General features: G+C 37.5%; 1 protein-coding gene across 4 annotated transcripts in view; it reads left to right on the forward strand.

Annotated features, from left to right (window-relative positions):
• Positions 1-16666, forward strand: part of UGP2 (UDP-glucose pyrophosphorylase 2) — a 53714-nt gene that overhangs the window by 17718 nt on the left and 19330 nt on the right. For all 4 annotated transcript variants that reach the window (XM_025355090.1, XM_025355091.1, XM_025355089.1 and 1 more), the window contains one exon: positions 332-439. In XM_025355090.1, the coding sequence (XP_025210875.1) occupies positions 332-439 (108 nt within the window). The remainder of the gene's footprint in view (positions 1-331; positions 440-16666) is intronic.

Raw genomic sequence — 16666 nt, forward strand, 5'->3', positions numbered from 1 at the left:
ACAGGCACACACCACCACATCTGGCTGATTTTTGTATTTTTTTTTTTGTAGACACCAGGTTTTGCAATATTGCCCAGGCTGGTCTCAAACTCCTGAGCTCAAGTGATCAGCCGGTCTGAGCCTCCCAAAGTGCTGGGATTACAGGTGTGCACCAACCATGCCCAGCCTCTATTAGCTTTTAGGATGTGAAAAAATCTCTGCTCCCTCCATGTCCTAATGGTATAAGAATTTCATTCAAAGATATTTTAAATGTGTAACTTGTATCTGTCTTTATGTTTTTATTAAATATTTAGCATTCTGCTGGTTGTAACAATGACTTCTATTTTCACAGCACACTAAAAAAGACCTGGATGGATTTCGGAAGCTATTTCATAGATTTTTGCAAGAAAAGGGGCCTTCTGTGGATTGGGGAAAAATCCAGAGACCCCCTGAAGATTCGGTGAGTTTTAGATTAAATGTAGGAAAATCTAGGGTAATTTTGGACATTGGTTTAAGTGTGGGGGACCTGTAACAATCATCATGTGAGACAAGACAGGACTTTCTTTGAATTCTCTGAGCCCTCATCCTGAAACTATGGAGACAGCCTTCAGCTCCTTTCTCTTCTTTTAGACCTCTCAGAGTCTTGCTGAGGTCCTCTAACAGTCTAATCTCCCTGTGGCAGTGCCCAATATCCCTGGATATGAAACGACTGTTTTGCAAAGTACTGAATATACCGTAAGAGCTTCATTTACTTTGTTTCTTCCTTCTCTCTTCCAAAACATTTGATTTCTCATTGCCCATAGGGTCATGGATTCTTTGCCAGACCTTAAAGCTCTCTTCTGGCTTTCAACCCATCTTTATAGCCTTATTTCCCATCTGCCTTATGTGAACCAGCCTAGCATTACCTTTATGCACATTGTATTCCCTTGCTTCTGGACTTCTGTATATGCTTTTTCTTGGAATGCCAGGGTCTCTTCTATCAAAATACTGCCCATTCTTGGAGGTTCTATTCAAATGCTTGTACGTCTGTCAGCCTCTAGGAGAAAGCTGCACTGTGGAGGTATGGAGTAGTAGTATTGGAGGTTCAAATCCTAGCTCTTCTGCTTATGAGTTTTGTGTAAAATGAGAATAATACCAAGTACTTTATGTACTTCACAGGGTTATTTTGAAGCTTTTTTAATTTCTGTGGAAATATGTTAAACTTTGAAGCATTTTGCAAATGTTAGTGGTTATTTCTACCATCATGTGGCGCTTAGTCAGCCTAATTAGTCGTGTTTGTAACTGTGTTGTCTTTCATATTAGATCCCGAAGCCAGGGGTTCATGTGTCTTGAGCAAATACTTGTTGAATGGATGATCTAAATGAAGTGATTGTTTAAGGATTTGGTTAACACATTGGCTTTCTTCCCTGTCCTTTCAGCGCTTTGGAACCCTGCTTCTTTCGGCACATTTCACTGCAGGTAGAAAAGACTTGATACAGTGGAATAATTATATGTAGATAGGTAATTTTTTATATGTGTATAATCTTACATAATCTAATATTGGTTTAAAAATTGGGCTGTTTATACAGCAGGGGTATGGCAAACTATTGCTTGAAAGCCACCTGTGTTTGTAAAGTATTATTGGAATACAGCTTCACTCATTAATTTATATACTATCTATCATAGCTTAAGCTAATGGAATCCCTCTTATTTTTTCCTAATGAGAAAATTAAATATATAGTGCCTAGTTAGAAGTATGTTTATTTGCACATGTGGAAAATGTCTTTCAGTTCTTAAACTTTTAAAAATTATGCATAACATTCTTAGTATAAAAAAAAGAAGCCAAAAAATAAAAATCTCATGTAATGTTCACTCTGAGGAGTCTCTTATTTTTGATGTTAAAACTAAAATTCCTCTTGGCTCTAATGCTTAATAATTACAATATGCATTTTTAGGGTCTGCTGTTTTGGTCTTTGATTTCCTTGGCCCTTGTGAATGGAGTGATTTATTTTTCTACTTTTAAGGAGTAGATTTAATAGTATTTTCTTTCAAGAAAGAGTTAGAAGAGAATTCTTCTGGATAGGTATGTTGTTTAAGAAAATAAGTAGGTATAAATTCAGTCAGATTTTTAAAAATGTTTGGGAACAGCCTAAACTTATAATAAATTTAGGCACTATTTATTTCCCCCCCCACTTGAAACACTTATACCTTTTGTTTAGAAATTATCCTAATTTAAGTAACCTCCCTTATATAGTTTATGATAGACCTAGACATGGGTATAGAAGTATAGTTTCTTTTTTTTTAGACAGTCTCACTCTGTCACCCAAGCTGGAGTACAATGGCATGATTAAGGCTCATTGCAGCCTCTATTTCCCTGGGCTCGTGTTCTCCCACCTCAGCCTCCTAGGTAGCTGGGACCACAGGTGTTTACCAACATGTCTGGCTAATTTTTGTATTTTTTTTTTTTTTGAAGAGATGGGGTTTTGCCATGTTGCCCAGGCTGTTCTCAAACTTCTGGGCTCAAGCAATTTGCCTGCCTTGGCCTCCCAAAATGCTGGGATTACAGACATGAACCACTGTTCCTGACAGTGGTTTTGGTCTTAATTCTTGCTTGCAGACCTGGGAATTTTTTGTTTTCTACTATACAAACTTAACTTTTTGGAGATAGAGCCTACTTGAAGGAAGGTACACAGATTTATTATGTTCAGTATATTTTAAGGTTCAAGAATTACTTTTTTTCAGTGGAGAAATCTATCTTTTGTACTTTGAGAGATCATGATATATAGTAGGGATCCTTGAAGTGGGGTTCAGAGGGTGGAGAAGGAAGGAGAAGAGGAATCAGAATCACCTTGGGATTTTTTCAATTCAGTACTACCCTACCCCATTCCCAAGAAAGTTCTGGTAAATTCTTTCAGGAGGCTATGCCCATGTAGTGAGCCATAGTTACTGATAGTAATACCGAATTGATATAGGACAAAATAATAGAAATATAAAACAAATTCTAGATGTAATATGATTTTATGCGGTCTTTTTCTGTTTATTACTAGCTTTTGCAGATTGCTCTGAGAATACAAATCATGGGTTAATGTTTGTTCACCTTGGTTCTGTTGGATGCCTCCTTCCAGCCTCTTCTTCCCACTCTTCTCTTTCCCATAGGTTTCCTTTCTCAGGCCTTAGAGATTATATAGAGGTCAATTTTCCTTTCAAAACCTAATTTTAAAAAGTGAACATAGGTCTTTTTTAAAAAAATGCAAATAATATTTTATATTCCTAAGTGAAAAGAAATTACTGTGGAAGAACAGCCATTTAGAGTAACATTTCTCATGTCAGCCTTGTATCAAAGGTATGACATAAACATTGTCATACCAATGAATTTATGTTTTTGTGTATGGGTTGACAATTAGCAGAGTCAGCCACCTGGTTTGTAAGTAAAGTTTTATTGGAACACACACACACATTCATTTACCTATTGTCTATAACTGCTGTTTTGCAACAATGGCAGAGTTGAATAGTTGGAGTGGAGACAGTGTGACTTGTAAAACCTGAAATACTTATTATCTGGCCCGTTTACTGACCCCATTTTAGCGTATGTATTTTCGGAACATCTTTAGTAGCTTTCTTTATTTCTTTGGCTCTCAGAAAACTGACCTCATACGCCTTTGTCATTTCAGATGATCACTTTTAGAATTTTTATCTTTATTTTTTATTTTCTTTTAGAGATGAGGTCTTGTTCTGTCACTCAGGCTGGAGTGCAGTGGCACAACCACAGCTCACTACAGCCTCGAACTCCTGGGCTCAAGGGATCCTCCTGCCTCAGCCTCCTGAGTAGCCAGGACTACAGGCATGTGCCACCAGGCCCGGCCAATTTTTTTTTTTTTTGGAGTGACGGGGTCTCACTATGTTGCCTAGGCTGGTCTTAAACTCCTGGCCTCAAGTGATCCTCCTGGCTTAACCACTTTTTAGATAAAAATAGTTTTTCATAAATACTAGATTGAAGGACATACTTTATAGATAGGCATTGAAATTTGATATTGTGAGGTTTTACTCATTCTTACCTTTTGTGTTGAATGCTTTGTTTTAGCTCTCGGTGAATACATAGATGTTTTGTGAGAAGTCTTTTGAGTTCATGTTTTATTGAATTATGGCTAACACGAACCCAGTTTATAGTTATGGATAGTGCTCTGCTCCTTCTTTGTAAATGTTAACTAAATATAATAATCAAGATTATACAAATATATGTATGTATATATATATTAAGGTTAATGTTTTAAATTAGGGCAAAGAAGGACAAGCCAGCATGTGTAGCTTCATTTGACCATTTCATTGTTTTCCAGAGAGGTTATGAGAGTGTCTTGGTCCTTGCCAAGCTTACATGTTGGGCATGGAGAGGAATGGGAAATAGATCAGAATTATGAGAAAGTATGGGGCCTGTTCAAGAAGGTATTGGAGCTGACAGGTTCTCTTGAACGCTAATTTAAAATCTGTTAGTCACATGGCTGGCACTGACCCCTGGTGATGATGTATTTTCATTTCTATACAAAATATTCTCTAAACAAGGCTTTTTTGCCAGCACAGGCAACATAGATCTCGCCTCTGCAAATTTTTTTTTTTTAGTTAGCTGTGCCTGGTGGCATGTGCCTGTAGTCCCAGCTACTTGGAAGGCTGAGGTAGGAAGATCACTTGAGCCCAGGAGTTTGAGGCTACAGTAAGCTATGATCTCGCCATTGTACTCCAGCCTGGGTAACAAAGCGAGATCATGTGTCCAAACAAAACAAAACAAAAACTCCACGACTTTTCAATATTAAATAGGATCAAAAGAGTGAAGGTATATTTGCAAATGGTGAGGAGTCACATGGGGTCATAGGGTAGAGAATTGGCATGAAGAGAATAGCATGCATCAATGTGTATTTAGCTCCAATGGATTTTTTGTTTTGTTCCATAAAATTGCTGAGAGGTTTTCTTAGTCTATCAATACAAAAACATTAAAAGCTATTGTTTGTTTATAAGGAAGTCTGAGCAACTTACAGTTTATGTGTGTAGATACATAGCATTTTTTTTTTCTGAAGGTGAACCATAGTACACTGTGCATTTAAAGTTTGCACATTAAAAAAAAAAAATCTAGAGGCAATCTGGCCAAGCATCTGACATAGTATGCCATATAGGATGATATGCTTTGAGCATGTGAAGATTTCCCAGCTGCAGCTAGCCAGTAGTAAAGCCATTAGAGACTTGTTTTGTGTGTATGTAGAGATACACACACAAATGAGATTCTAAAAAGTATTCCACAGAAAAGAATTAGCGGCATTTAAAGAAATGGCTTTGAGGATATGGCTGAATATCAAAAGAGTCTCATCGTTTCTTTGACATAAAGTTTTAAAACAGTAATATATAGAAATACTGATACTAAGCAAACATACTAATACTAATTTAGCAAATATTGCCAAAGCTTCAGCTTTTGATTTCATGATGAATTAAACAGTTTTTGACTTTCCCTCGGGATTACCTTCCTTCACATTCCTTTGTGTACAGGACTTTCAGAAATGGGGACCTGATAAAGGAACTGACAACAAGCCCATAATTATTCATTCCATTCTGGTTACATGTCTATAATTTCACTTTAGAAATAGCAATAGTAAATACATGGAACTTTAATGGCAGTTACATATTTGATTTGATAGACTCAAGGTGTTATTGTTGGACCAGGGTCTCTAACTACTGCCTTTGTGTCCAGAGTAGAGGACAGTTCGGTTCCACAGAATTGAATTTATTAGGAAAATCAGAGTGTGACTTTAGGTGGTAATACTACTATTTGAACATTGCCATTCCCTCCAATTCCAATTTCCACCCCACAGATAGTCTTCTGAGACCTCAACTTATGTGTCACAGGGCTAGTGATAACTAATAAAGATAAGTTTGGTATTCTACTCCCTAAGTGTATCATATGTCTTACAATGGAATGAAAACACATATATACATTTTTGGAGACAGTGTCTACCTCTGTTGCCCAAGCTGTAGTGCAGCAGTGGCATGATTGTATCACTGTGGTCTCAAACTCCTGGGCTCAAGCAACGCTCCTGCCGCAGCCTCCTGAGTAGCTGGAACCACAGGCATGTGTTACCATGGCCAGCTAACTATAAAAATCTTTTTTTTTTTTTTGTAGAAAACTGGGTCTTGCTGTGTTATCCAGGCTGGTTTCAAACTCCTGGTCCCCTCAAAGTGCTGAGAGTACAGGCATGAGCCACGATGCCAGGCCCCATTATCTTTATTTAATACAGATACTGGGGGAATCTTTGTATAAAATGGGATGGGTGGCCCATGTCTACTTCTTTTCTTCCCTGACATCTCTTACTTGGGGGATCTCCTACTAATTCATTTTTTTGTTCTAGATCAGACTTAAACAGCTTACACTTCACTTGTTGCATTGTATAGCTAAGATGAGACTAGAATGTTTAACCAGACATCTCAATTTGGGAGGACTTTGTAGGAATTGCAGTCCCTTCATAGATTTCTTAAAATTATATGTGAAACTATGTGTAAATGTACATTTTTAGAGTAGATTACCTGACTTTGATTAGATTTTCAAAGGGGGGTTCATGACCTGTAAAGATTATAAGAAGTACTGTTCTAGAATCTCATTCAAGACACATTTCTCGGGTACCTTCTCTCTGTAAGGCACTAGTTGGATGCTGGTGCTACAAAAATAATCTCTTTTCAGAATTTTGGCCCCATGTTTGTGGAGGAAATGGGTCCAGAAACAGCTAACTACAGAACAAGCAATGAACAGTCCATAGGGTGCCGTGGAAGGATCTTCCTGGCTTGAGGCTCAGCAAAGACTTTCTGGCATTAGGCTAGACTCCTGGGGTAACCTTGAGGCAAGATTTCCCTGAGGATAGAGGGATGATCAAAGAGAAAAAAGCTTTGAGAGTAGTAGGTGTCTAAAAATAATAAACTTAATAGCATGTAGCTGTTCTCTGGTGGTGGAGCATATGGTAGATGGGTCTGCTGCTCCGTGTCTGGAGCCAGAAGAAAGCCCCTGATAGCCAGATGCTGAGCCTCTTTGCCTGCCACTGCAGCCCCTATTCCAGACTGAGATCCTCCCTCTTCTCTTGGTGGGTTGCACTGGGGAGATATCAGAAACTTCAATTTCCATTTGAGGGAGAAGATTGGAACAAAATTGTAAAACCATGCTTCATTATAAAACTCAAACAGTTGGTTTCGATTTTTCAATATTATAAAACATCAACCCAATTAGTTAAAAGATGCTTGTTTTTGTTTTTCATTGTGATAAGCAAACCTCATAAGGTTAATCAGAGTTTTAGCTGTTAATAGCTTTGGGATTCTCCCCCTCAACCCCCCCCAGCTTAGTACACATTTTTATGAGTTTTGGCAGGTGCTCATAGTCATGTAACTGCCACCACAATCAATATACAGAACTTTTCCATCATCTCCAACCTTTTTCTTGTGCCCCTTTGAAATGGGCTTCTTTATAGATTTTCCCTTAAACATGCAAGCTAAGCAGATCTTGCCTTTTTCTTCATTTATACATCCAAAAAAGAGGTCAGCCTTGCCTCCTCTCTGTTTTATGTCATCTTGTCTTTCGTCTAACACACCCGTACCAGCCCTTTAACCTTTTATAGAACTTTGTTTTTATAGCCTCTGGCCTTTTCCCCATTCCCACCTTCATTTCTCTGGAGCTGTTCCAACAATGTGAATTACATAATTAAACTACCAGTGTAGGCCGGGCGCTGTGGCAGATGCCTGTAGTCCTAGCACTTTGGGAGGCCAAGGCAGGTGTATCAGCTGAGGTCAGGAGTTTGAGACCAGCCTAGCCAACATGGAGAAACCCTGTCTCTACTAAAAATACAAAAATTAGCCGGGTGTGGTGGCAGGTGCCTATAATCCCAGCTACTCAGGAGGCTGAAGCAGGACAATCACTTGAACCTGGGGGGCAAAGGTTGCAGTGAGCCGAGATTGCCTCACTTCACTCCAGCCTGGGTGAAAGAGCGAAACTCTGCCTCAAATAAAAAAACAACTATCATTGTATTTTACACCGCTTTCATCACAGGCTATTCAATACCTCAGAGTTTAAGGCTAGTATACAACATAAGCAGGATGATGTAAGAGGCTGTGGTTGTTTTTTTTTTTGGCATTTAGGATTATTAGTTATTCTGAAACTTCTTTTGCCCACAGGTAGGCTAACAAGAAGGGAGATACAAGATGATTTTAGTAAAGAGCTAGTCCTTTACTAAGGACTTTACTGGAACAGATTGTGTCGTAAGCAGGTTGGTGTTTGGAACTCCATTTCTGTTAGCATTCCTTTCCAGCTCCCTGAGTTATCTACCTTTGTCCTTTCTAATCCATACTAAAGTGGAATGTTCTTTTAAAACTATCCTCTTAGCTGATAAGGATATGGGTCAGATGTTCCACAAGGTTGACTAATTTTATGACTTCAGCTGATTTCTACAAAAAGGTGACGAATATACATATCTGTTTGTAGTGTTAGAATTTTTTTAAACCATCTGTATATCACTTTTACCTTTTACACTTAGAAAACACTCAGAAGTCTTTGAACTTCTTAAAATGTCTAAATTTCTTTTTTTTTTTTTGAGATGGAGTCTCGCTCTGTCTCCCAGGCTGGATTGTGGTGGCGCAATCTCGGCTCACCGCAAGCTCCGCCTCCTGGGTTCACGCCATTCTCCTGAGTCAGCCTCCCGAGTAGCTGGAACTACAGACGCCTGCCACCACGCCTGGCTAAGTTTTTGTTTTTTAGTAGAGACGGGGTTTCACCGTGTTTGCCAGGATGGTCTCGATCTCCTGACCTCGTGATCCATCCACCTCGGCCTCCCAAAGTGCTGGGATTACAGGCATGAGTCACCGCGCCTGGCCACTTCTTAAAATTTCTATAAAAATTCTAGATTATAATAAGGTTTAGGGAGCAATTGGTACCTTCTCTTCATAGGTACTATCTACTTTGTAGGATCGTTTGCCATCTGTAACCACAGTGTTTTACTTATTTCTTTTTTTTAATCTGGGTTTTCTGCCAATTCTTTTATTGTCATCTCTAGTTTTCCAGGTTTAAAGTGCACAGTTGGGAGCAATATAATTTTACATCTCTGTAGGATTTTGGAAATTCCTACAGTTTTTATTGAAAGGGCAGTAGTTACAGGAGTTTGAGAGGCAAATACATCAAGAGGAAGAAATAAAATGCTGTAAGTAGGTTAACACATGAGCATTGAATAAGTGAGAAGCAGCTTACAATATGTGTTTTAAAATCAACTTTTAATTTTAGAATAGTTTAATTTACAAAAAGTTGCAAAGATACACTATTTTTAACTAGAAACATTATAAAGCTATCCAAGCTAATTTGTTACCTGTATCTCATTTTTAAAATTCCCGCTGAGTCAAACAAAGCACAAGATAATTACTAAGAGTACTGATGGAATTTTTCTTTCAAGGTCAAAAGTGAAAATATATAAAAGATAGCTGAGAAGAAACATGGATGTACAAGGAAGAGTACCTATGACTGGACTAAATATGGAAAGAAGTAGAAGTGGGCCATTAAATACAGATTTCTATTTATAGACGGGCTTGTTTAAGACAGGTGTCTTCATTGTACATATAGTCCTAATGCCAAAAGCAGATTGGAAAATATTCTCTTATTTCAAAAGAACATGAAACACCTTTTCAAAGGGTTTTTTGGTTTTTAATGAAGCAAAGCTTTAAGCATTTTTCGTTTTTTAAAACTTTGTAAAAAGTTATGTATGCAAAGCTCTATATCCTGTAGTTAATGATTATTGCCAGTGTTTGGGTACTCATATGTCAGGCATTGTGCTGAATCCTTTATGTTTGTGATTTCATTTAATATTCATAACAGACCTGGAAGATAGGTACTATTATGTCATTTTACAAAAGAGGAAACTGAAGTTCAGAATAAGTTGCCTAAGAGAAGGGGCCCTGATGAACCAGCTACATAGGCCCCAAGACCTGGTTCTTTGGTATCCTGTAGTAACAATAAGGAGTACATCCCTGTCTTTATCTCTAGTGCACAGAATGTGGCGTACTTTATGTGCTTCTCAACAACAGTGTTAATAGCAACAAACATTTATTCAGCACTAATGTGCTAAGCATTGTTCTCAACTCTTCTACATGTATTTTCTTACATGATACTCAGATAACTCTCGGAGCTCACTATTATTCTTTTTTCATAATGGAAGACACAGTGGAGGCTGAGAGGGATTGAGTTATCCACACAACTTTTCTTAGCTAATAAGGCAGAATTTAGGCCCAGGTCTACCTCAGCCCGCATTCCTAATCACTGTGATGTATTGTAGAACACTCACCAGTTGCCATCGATGTTCGAAAGAAACTTGAAAGTCTTTAAAGTATGGCCTTTCCATCAGTTCTCTGTCTTTCCTTGAGTAGAGTAGAGCAGGTTCCATCCCTTCCTTTAGAGCCTAAAATACCCTCACTTCTCTTTGAAGTTCTTCCCGTGATACATTTAACAAATATTGAATAGCTACTGTGTTATAGGCATTGGGCACTGAGATACAAGTGAACAAGATAGTCAAGGGCCTAATACTCATAGAGCTCTATTCTAGTGGGAGAGATAAAACATAAATTCATAAATAAATAAAATAATTTAGAAGACTAATTTCCCATCACTGCTCTTCTGGCCTAGTCTTACCCCTAACAGTCACATCTCCCTGTCTGAAGTCCTTTTTCTGGTTTATCTGTAGTCACTATGTGAGGCTATCGAAGTCTCCTTTATTCATTATGTTTATTCTACAAACCTATCAAATACCCACTGTTTTATTTTAATTATTGGAAATGCAGAAATAAAGACAGTCACTCCCCTTAAAGAACTTAAAATTTTGTACAATACAGTGTTTCCCAAATTTTCCCATGTTACTTACGTAGAAAATGAGTAGGGTCAGTATAAGAGACCATTTAGTTGGGAAGGAGACTGTGGCTGCCTCCAGCCCTGCCCAGCTGCCTAGAGGACTGAAGGAATCAGTAACACAGGCATGCAATAGCAAGCCAGTTCTGAACTTTTGGTTTAGTGAGATGTTTGCACAAAAATATGTTTATTGTGCAACTGGGCAATAGCTATGAATGTGGTTCAGGAGATATTTCACTCACTGGCTTCTACCTAGAGAGAATAACTGGTGTTCTCCATTCTCAGAATGCTTGGGTCTACTTTTTTTTTTTTTTTTTTTTTTTTAAAGAGGCAGAGTCTCACTGTGTTGCCCAGGCTGAAGTGCAGTGGTGTGACCATAGCTCATTGTTACCTTGAACTTGTAGGCTCAAGGGATCCTCCTGCCTCGGCCTCTTGGGTAGCTGGGGCTACAGGCATGTGCCAGCATGCCCATCTAATTTTCCAATTTTTTGTAAAGACAAGGTCTCACTATGTTACCCAGGCTGGTAACTCCTGGGCTCAAGTGATTCTCCTGCCTAGGTCTCCCAAAGTGCTGGGATTATAGGTGTGAGTGACCTCACCTGGCCTTGGGTCTACTTTTTATTATGCATATGTTCTTCCACCAAAGTGAGTGGCTTGCTCACCAAAGTTAATTGTGCTTGTTCTCAAATGTGTTCATGCTAGTTATCTTGGTTATAATGACATAATATAATTAAATTTTATATAAACTAGTGAAATGGGTTTTAAAAAACTTTACTATGAAAACTGAATTGAATGCTTTGGGAAACATGGATAAAGATGAATAGCAAAAAAAGAAAAAAACCAAAAACATGTTGAGTAGGTGTGACAACTATGAAAGACTGGGAAAATTGCATAAATCTAGAATGATTCTTCTGCATGCAAATTGTTTCACAAATGTCTAAGCTCTTGGTCCACTTGGAAGAAACAAAATCGCCAAATGTATATTATTGATGTGGCTTATATAAGAAATATGACACACAGCTCTGGTCAACAGATTCGTGCTATAACTAAGCAAAAGACCTTCGTGAATGAGTGTAGGCTTATTTGTAAAGAGTTAAAATAGTTAATGTATCTAAAACTTTTTCATGATTCTATGCTTGCACTTATTTTTAAAATTAACTGACTACTTGTTCAGATGTTTTAAATAATTAAATGAGTGCGTTTCTGGTATATGTGCTCAGTATAGCAGGAGAAGGAGCAGCTGGTGAGTTGGTGAAGTCCTAATCAAGTTAAGGATAAGAGGTAATGTTAGAGCTGAGACTTGAAGTATGAGTAAGAGTTTGCCCAAAAAATCAGGGGTAGATAACTTCAGGTTTAAGAGAATGTGGTATGCAAAGGCCCACAGGCATGAGAGAACAGAAGGTGCTCTAAGAACTGTAATTTTTATAGTACTCCTGGAGAATAAGAATGCAAATAGGTGGGAAATGAAGGTAGGCAAGGTAAGTAGGGGCCATGCCGCAAGCTCATGGTCAATTGGGAGATCATTGTGGCTGAAATAAGAAGATGCTGGAAAACACAGGGGATAGAAGGTCGGTCCTGTAGCTTATAGCAGGCTAGGCGGAATGTATTTTTTAGGAAGCAAATAGGGAGTAGCTGTGCTTTAAATTCCTCAATCTGAAACCCCAAATTACATAGGAAATACAGATTTCTCGTGGTTCTTGGTCACTGTTATTAAAGTGGCTACTTTGAAATTTCCCTGGTTTTTTATTTTTTTATTTTTAACACCTTTCTCAGGGATAACTGACCTTGTAGTTTAATTTGTGTATATTTATGATGTTTATTGTGTGAATTTTTATAGTTTTAAAATCCCTAATTTTATGATAGAGAGCTATAATCTTAACCAAGTGCACAGTGAACAGGTTTCTGAGAAATTACTTCAAGCTCTATGTAAATCACTAAAAAATCCTGCTATTACAAAGACCACCTACGTATACATTTTGAATTCATTCTGCCTTCAGTGTATTTAACACTTTTTTTCAATTTGTTAGTAATGGCAGTAAGATTAAAAAACCGGCTTAAGAGATTTGTCCTAGCCTCATTGCTCCTTAGCCATGTAACGCTGGGCAAGTTATTTAACTGCTTAAAGTTTGGTTTCCTGACTCATAAAAAGTAGAAATAATAAAAGAACCTACCTCATGGGATTTTAGTGAGGATTATTGACAAAATTCATAAAAGCTTTTGCTGTGTGCCAGGCATTCTGGCAAAGGCTCCACCATAGCAAAGGTTGCTATCGTTACACATTCAACAAATATTTATGAAGTGCCTCCTATATGTCAGGTATTATGCTGGGCACAGTAAAAACAATGGAATTAAGAGTCTAGATTGTGCTTCTTTTTAAAATTCTATAACTTTCATATTTATTCTTCGCCTTTGGTTTTAAATATATGTTTATATATTTGTTATCAGTGTACTTAATTTGATGTACATGTCATTTATGATTCATGAATAATTTAATACTTTGTTTTTATTTTTAGCAAAATATTCTATCAAGTAGAAGAACCATATTTACATTCTTATAATTTTCTTTATCAAACATGTTGTTAGTCTGCAGTTTTCATTGTATTAAATAAGCTCATCTATCCTAACAAATTTTTGTTATCGCAAAGATACGCTTTAGCTAATTCTTTAACCTTCAGGATTGCAGGAGGCCTCTATTCTGTCAGGTCGATGAGACTAAACAACATTATGAACATGCTTAGATGACTATTTTGTTTGATGAGTTTTATTGAAGGATATCTAGATTCACATACTGAAAGCGCTAGGTTATATGTAGAATTACCTTTAACCAGCAACTTCAACCATGTTTATAGGTTCTGTGTCTACCAAACTCAAGATAAATGTAAGAGGTAGACCTTGTCTTAGAGGACTGTTGTAGCTATTAAAATAATTAAGTACCTGTTTTCATATTGTGTGGAGGTGGAGATGTTTAAAGAATTGGTGTGTGTTCATTATGTGGTGTTTAGTGGGCCGAGGAGGCTTTGCACAGTGTCCTTGGCATTAAGTTGTCAAAGTTTAGGTGAAATTTTAGGAAGGATGGTTGACGGCCATCATAGGATCGGTTCTTTGATCATCTATCATTAAGCATGGCAAAACCTTGGAAATGAAATGTCTTTTCTTAATTTCTTGATGGTGGAAAATAAGACAATGGATTCAGTTAATCACTTGAAGGAAATATTGTGGTTGACGGTAGTGTGAGCGTATCAGCGTGTGTTACTTCTGGGGATTCTTTTATAGTTGGGTAGGTTGGTTCCGATTTTTTGCTATTATAAAAACCGTGTAATAAATGTAAAACTTTACATTTCTGAATTTTCTAAGAATAAATATTCAGAAATGGTGTTTTCTTCAGAGGATATGAACTTTTTGAAGGTTTTGTTATGTATTTCGAATTGCTTTCCAAAAAGAGTGTATCAGGCTGGGCGCACTGGCTCACACCTGTAATCCCAGCACTTTGGGAAGCTGAGGTGGGCAGATCACCTGAGGTCAGGAGTTTGAGACTAGCCAGCATGGCGGAACCCCATCTCTACTAAAAATAGAAAAATTAGCCAGGCGTGGTGGCATGTGCCTGTAATCCCAGCTGCTTGGAGGCTGAGGCAGGAGAATCGCTTGAACCTGAGAGGCAATGAGCTGAGATTGTACCATTGCACTCTAGCCTGGGCAACAAGAGTGAAACTCCGTCTCAAAAAAAAAGAGTATATCAATTTGCACTCCCAGTCATATTAATTTGTTGGTCTAACAGCTATTTTTTGAGCACCAACTGTATGTATATTAGTAGAGAACCATAATGATAAAACCCTCCACTCATCTAGTTTCTAGTTTACAATCTAGTAAAAAAGTGGACAATGAAAAATATGTAATGTGATTTCAGGTAGTGATAAGTGAAATAAAGAAAAAGAAAGATAAAGGAACAGAGAATGAAGGGGTAGAGGTAATATTTTAGATAGGCTGGGTGGAGAAGTTCTCTCTAAGTTGACATTTGAGTAGAGACCTACAGTCTGTTTTATTGCCAATCTCACTGTATTTATTAAAGCATTTAATAATATCACTTTAAAACATATTTGCCAGTTGAAGTGAAAAATATTTTTAAATTTCTAAATTTTTCTTTAGATTTTTATTTATTAGCAAGTTGATCATTTTTCCATTGGCTGTTGTGTTAACTGCTGTTTGAAACATTTAATAGAGAACTAATCTTTTATTTGTCGTAATCGGTCATTGGATTTTGAATTGCTATGATGCTTTAATATAACAAAAAGGCACACTATTCAAGTTTGGCTTCCTAGAGAATACAGTGCAAAATTTAGACTGAAAATAAGTGACTTTTATGATTCTGGCTCCCAAATACATAGTTTTTGCTTAGAATTTTACTAAGGCTGACTTTAGTAACTGCTGAAGTAGCAGATTATATTGAAGGATATTGAGCATGAATGATTGGGTTAGTACTGGTGTATGTAGTTGTTTGGAGGACAGTGTTGGTGCCAAGATTTCTAACTAGCTCTTTGAAAAGACCTGTTTACTTACATGTAAAAATGTTACAAATTTTTGCCTTTGGACTGTGAGGATTATAAATATGTCAACCGATTCAATCCACCACTGGAAAAATTGCCTTCACGTTTTCCTTTCCATAGGTTAGTAATGTTTATTTTAGAATAATTAAAATCACTATTTTTTTTTTTGAGATGGAGTCTTGCTCTGTCACCCAGGCTGGAGTGCAATGGCGCGATTTCGGCTCACTGCAAGCTCCGCCTCCCGGGTTCACGCCATTCTCCTGCCTCAGTCTCCCGATTACCTGGGAGTACAGGCGCCTGCCACTACACCCAACTAATTTTTTGTATTTTTAGTAGAGACGGGGTTTCACTGTGTTAGCGGAATGGTCTCGATCTCCTGACCTCGTGATCCACCTGCCTCGGCCTCCCAAAGTGCTGGGGTTACAGGTGTGAGCCACCACGCGTGGCCCTAAAATTAATTTTTAAAAACCCCAAAGATATGGGAGTTAATAGCTGGGAAAATAAAAATATGTACTTGATAATTTGCTTTGCTTATAAATTATAAGTGGTAGAAGACAAAAAACTTTCTTAGGAAATTTACTTTTCCAGGCTTGTAATATGTGATTGTTCATTCTATTTGTTTATTACAGAGGGATTGCTCTGTAATTCCTGTACTAGTTTTATGACCTATAAAATTTCTTATGCAAAGTTTTCTATTTAGATTTTCTTTCATCAAACTTGTATATAATATCTGTTGATCCAGTATTTTATTTTTTGAATTAAAGTAGTAGGTGGTTGTAATCTGGTTTCTAATAGTGATCAAACCACTTTTGTTTTAAACTAAAGATTTAAAAGTAGGACAAGGAATAATTTTCAGAGAACAGATTTCATTAATTAATAGCTGTTTGTTTCATTCATTTATTCACTTATTCACAAATGTTTGAGAATTTGTCTCAAACTGGGGAGCTAACCTGTTAGTTAAAGGTGATTAAATATGGTGGGGAGTATCAAGTGGCAGTTACTACACTTATGGAGTTTAAGGTCGTATAACAGAGTCAGAGAACTTAGCAGGCAGTTTGGAGACTATAAGAATTGCTGTGATAGGAGGCAGTAGCGCCTGAAGCCAGGAGCTGCACCAGATTCACTACTAGGGATGAGGGTCACAAATGGCTTCTAAAGGAAGTGATACTTTTGCCTTTTGGTGCTTGATGGGGCATACATGTGTGACTGCACATACACACTTACACAAAATATTTTTTAATTAAATTTTAAATTGGCCAATCTTCAGAAC

Source organism: Theropithecus gelada, chromosome 13 (assembly GCF_003255815.1).
Source record: "Theropithecus gelada isolate Dixy chromosome 13, Tgel_1.0, whole genome shotgun sequence".
Classification (NCBI taxonomy): Eukaryota; Metazoa; Chordata; class Mammalia; order Primates; family Cercopithecidae; genus Theropithecus; species Theropithecus gelada.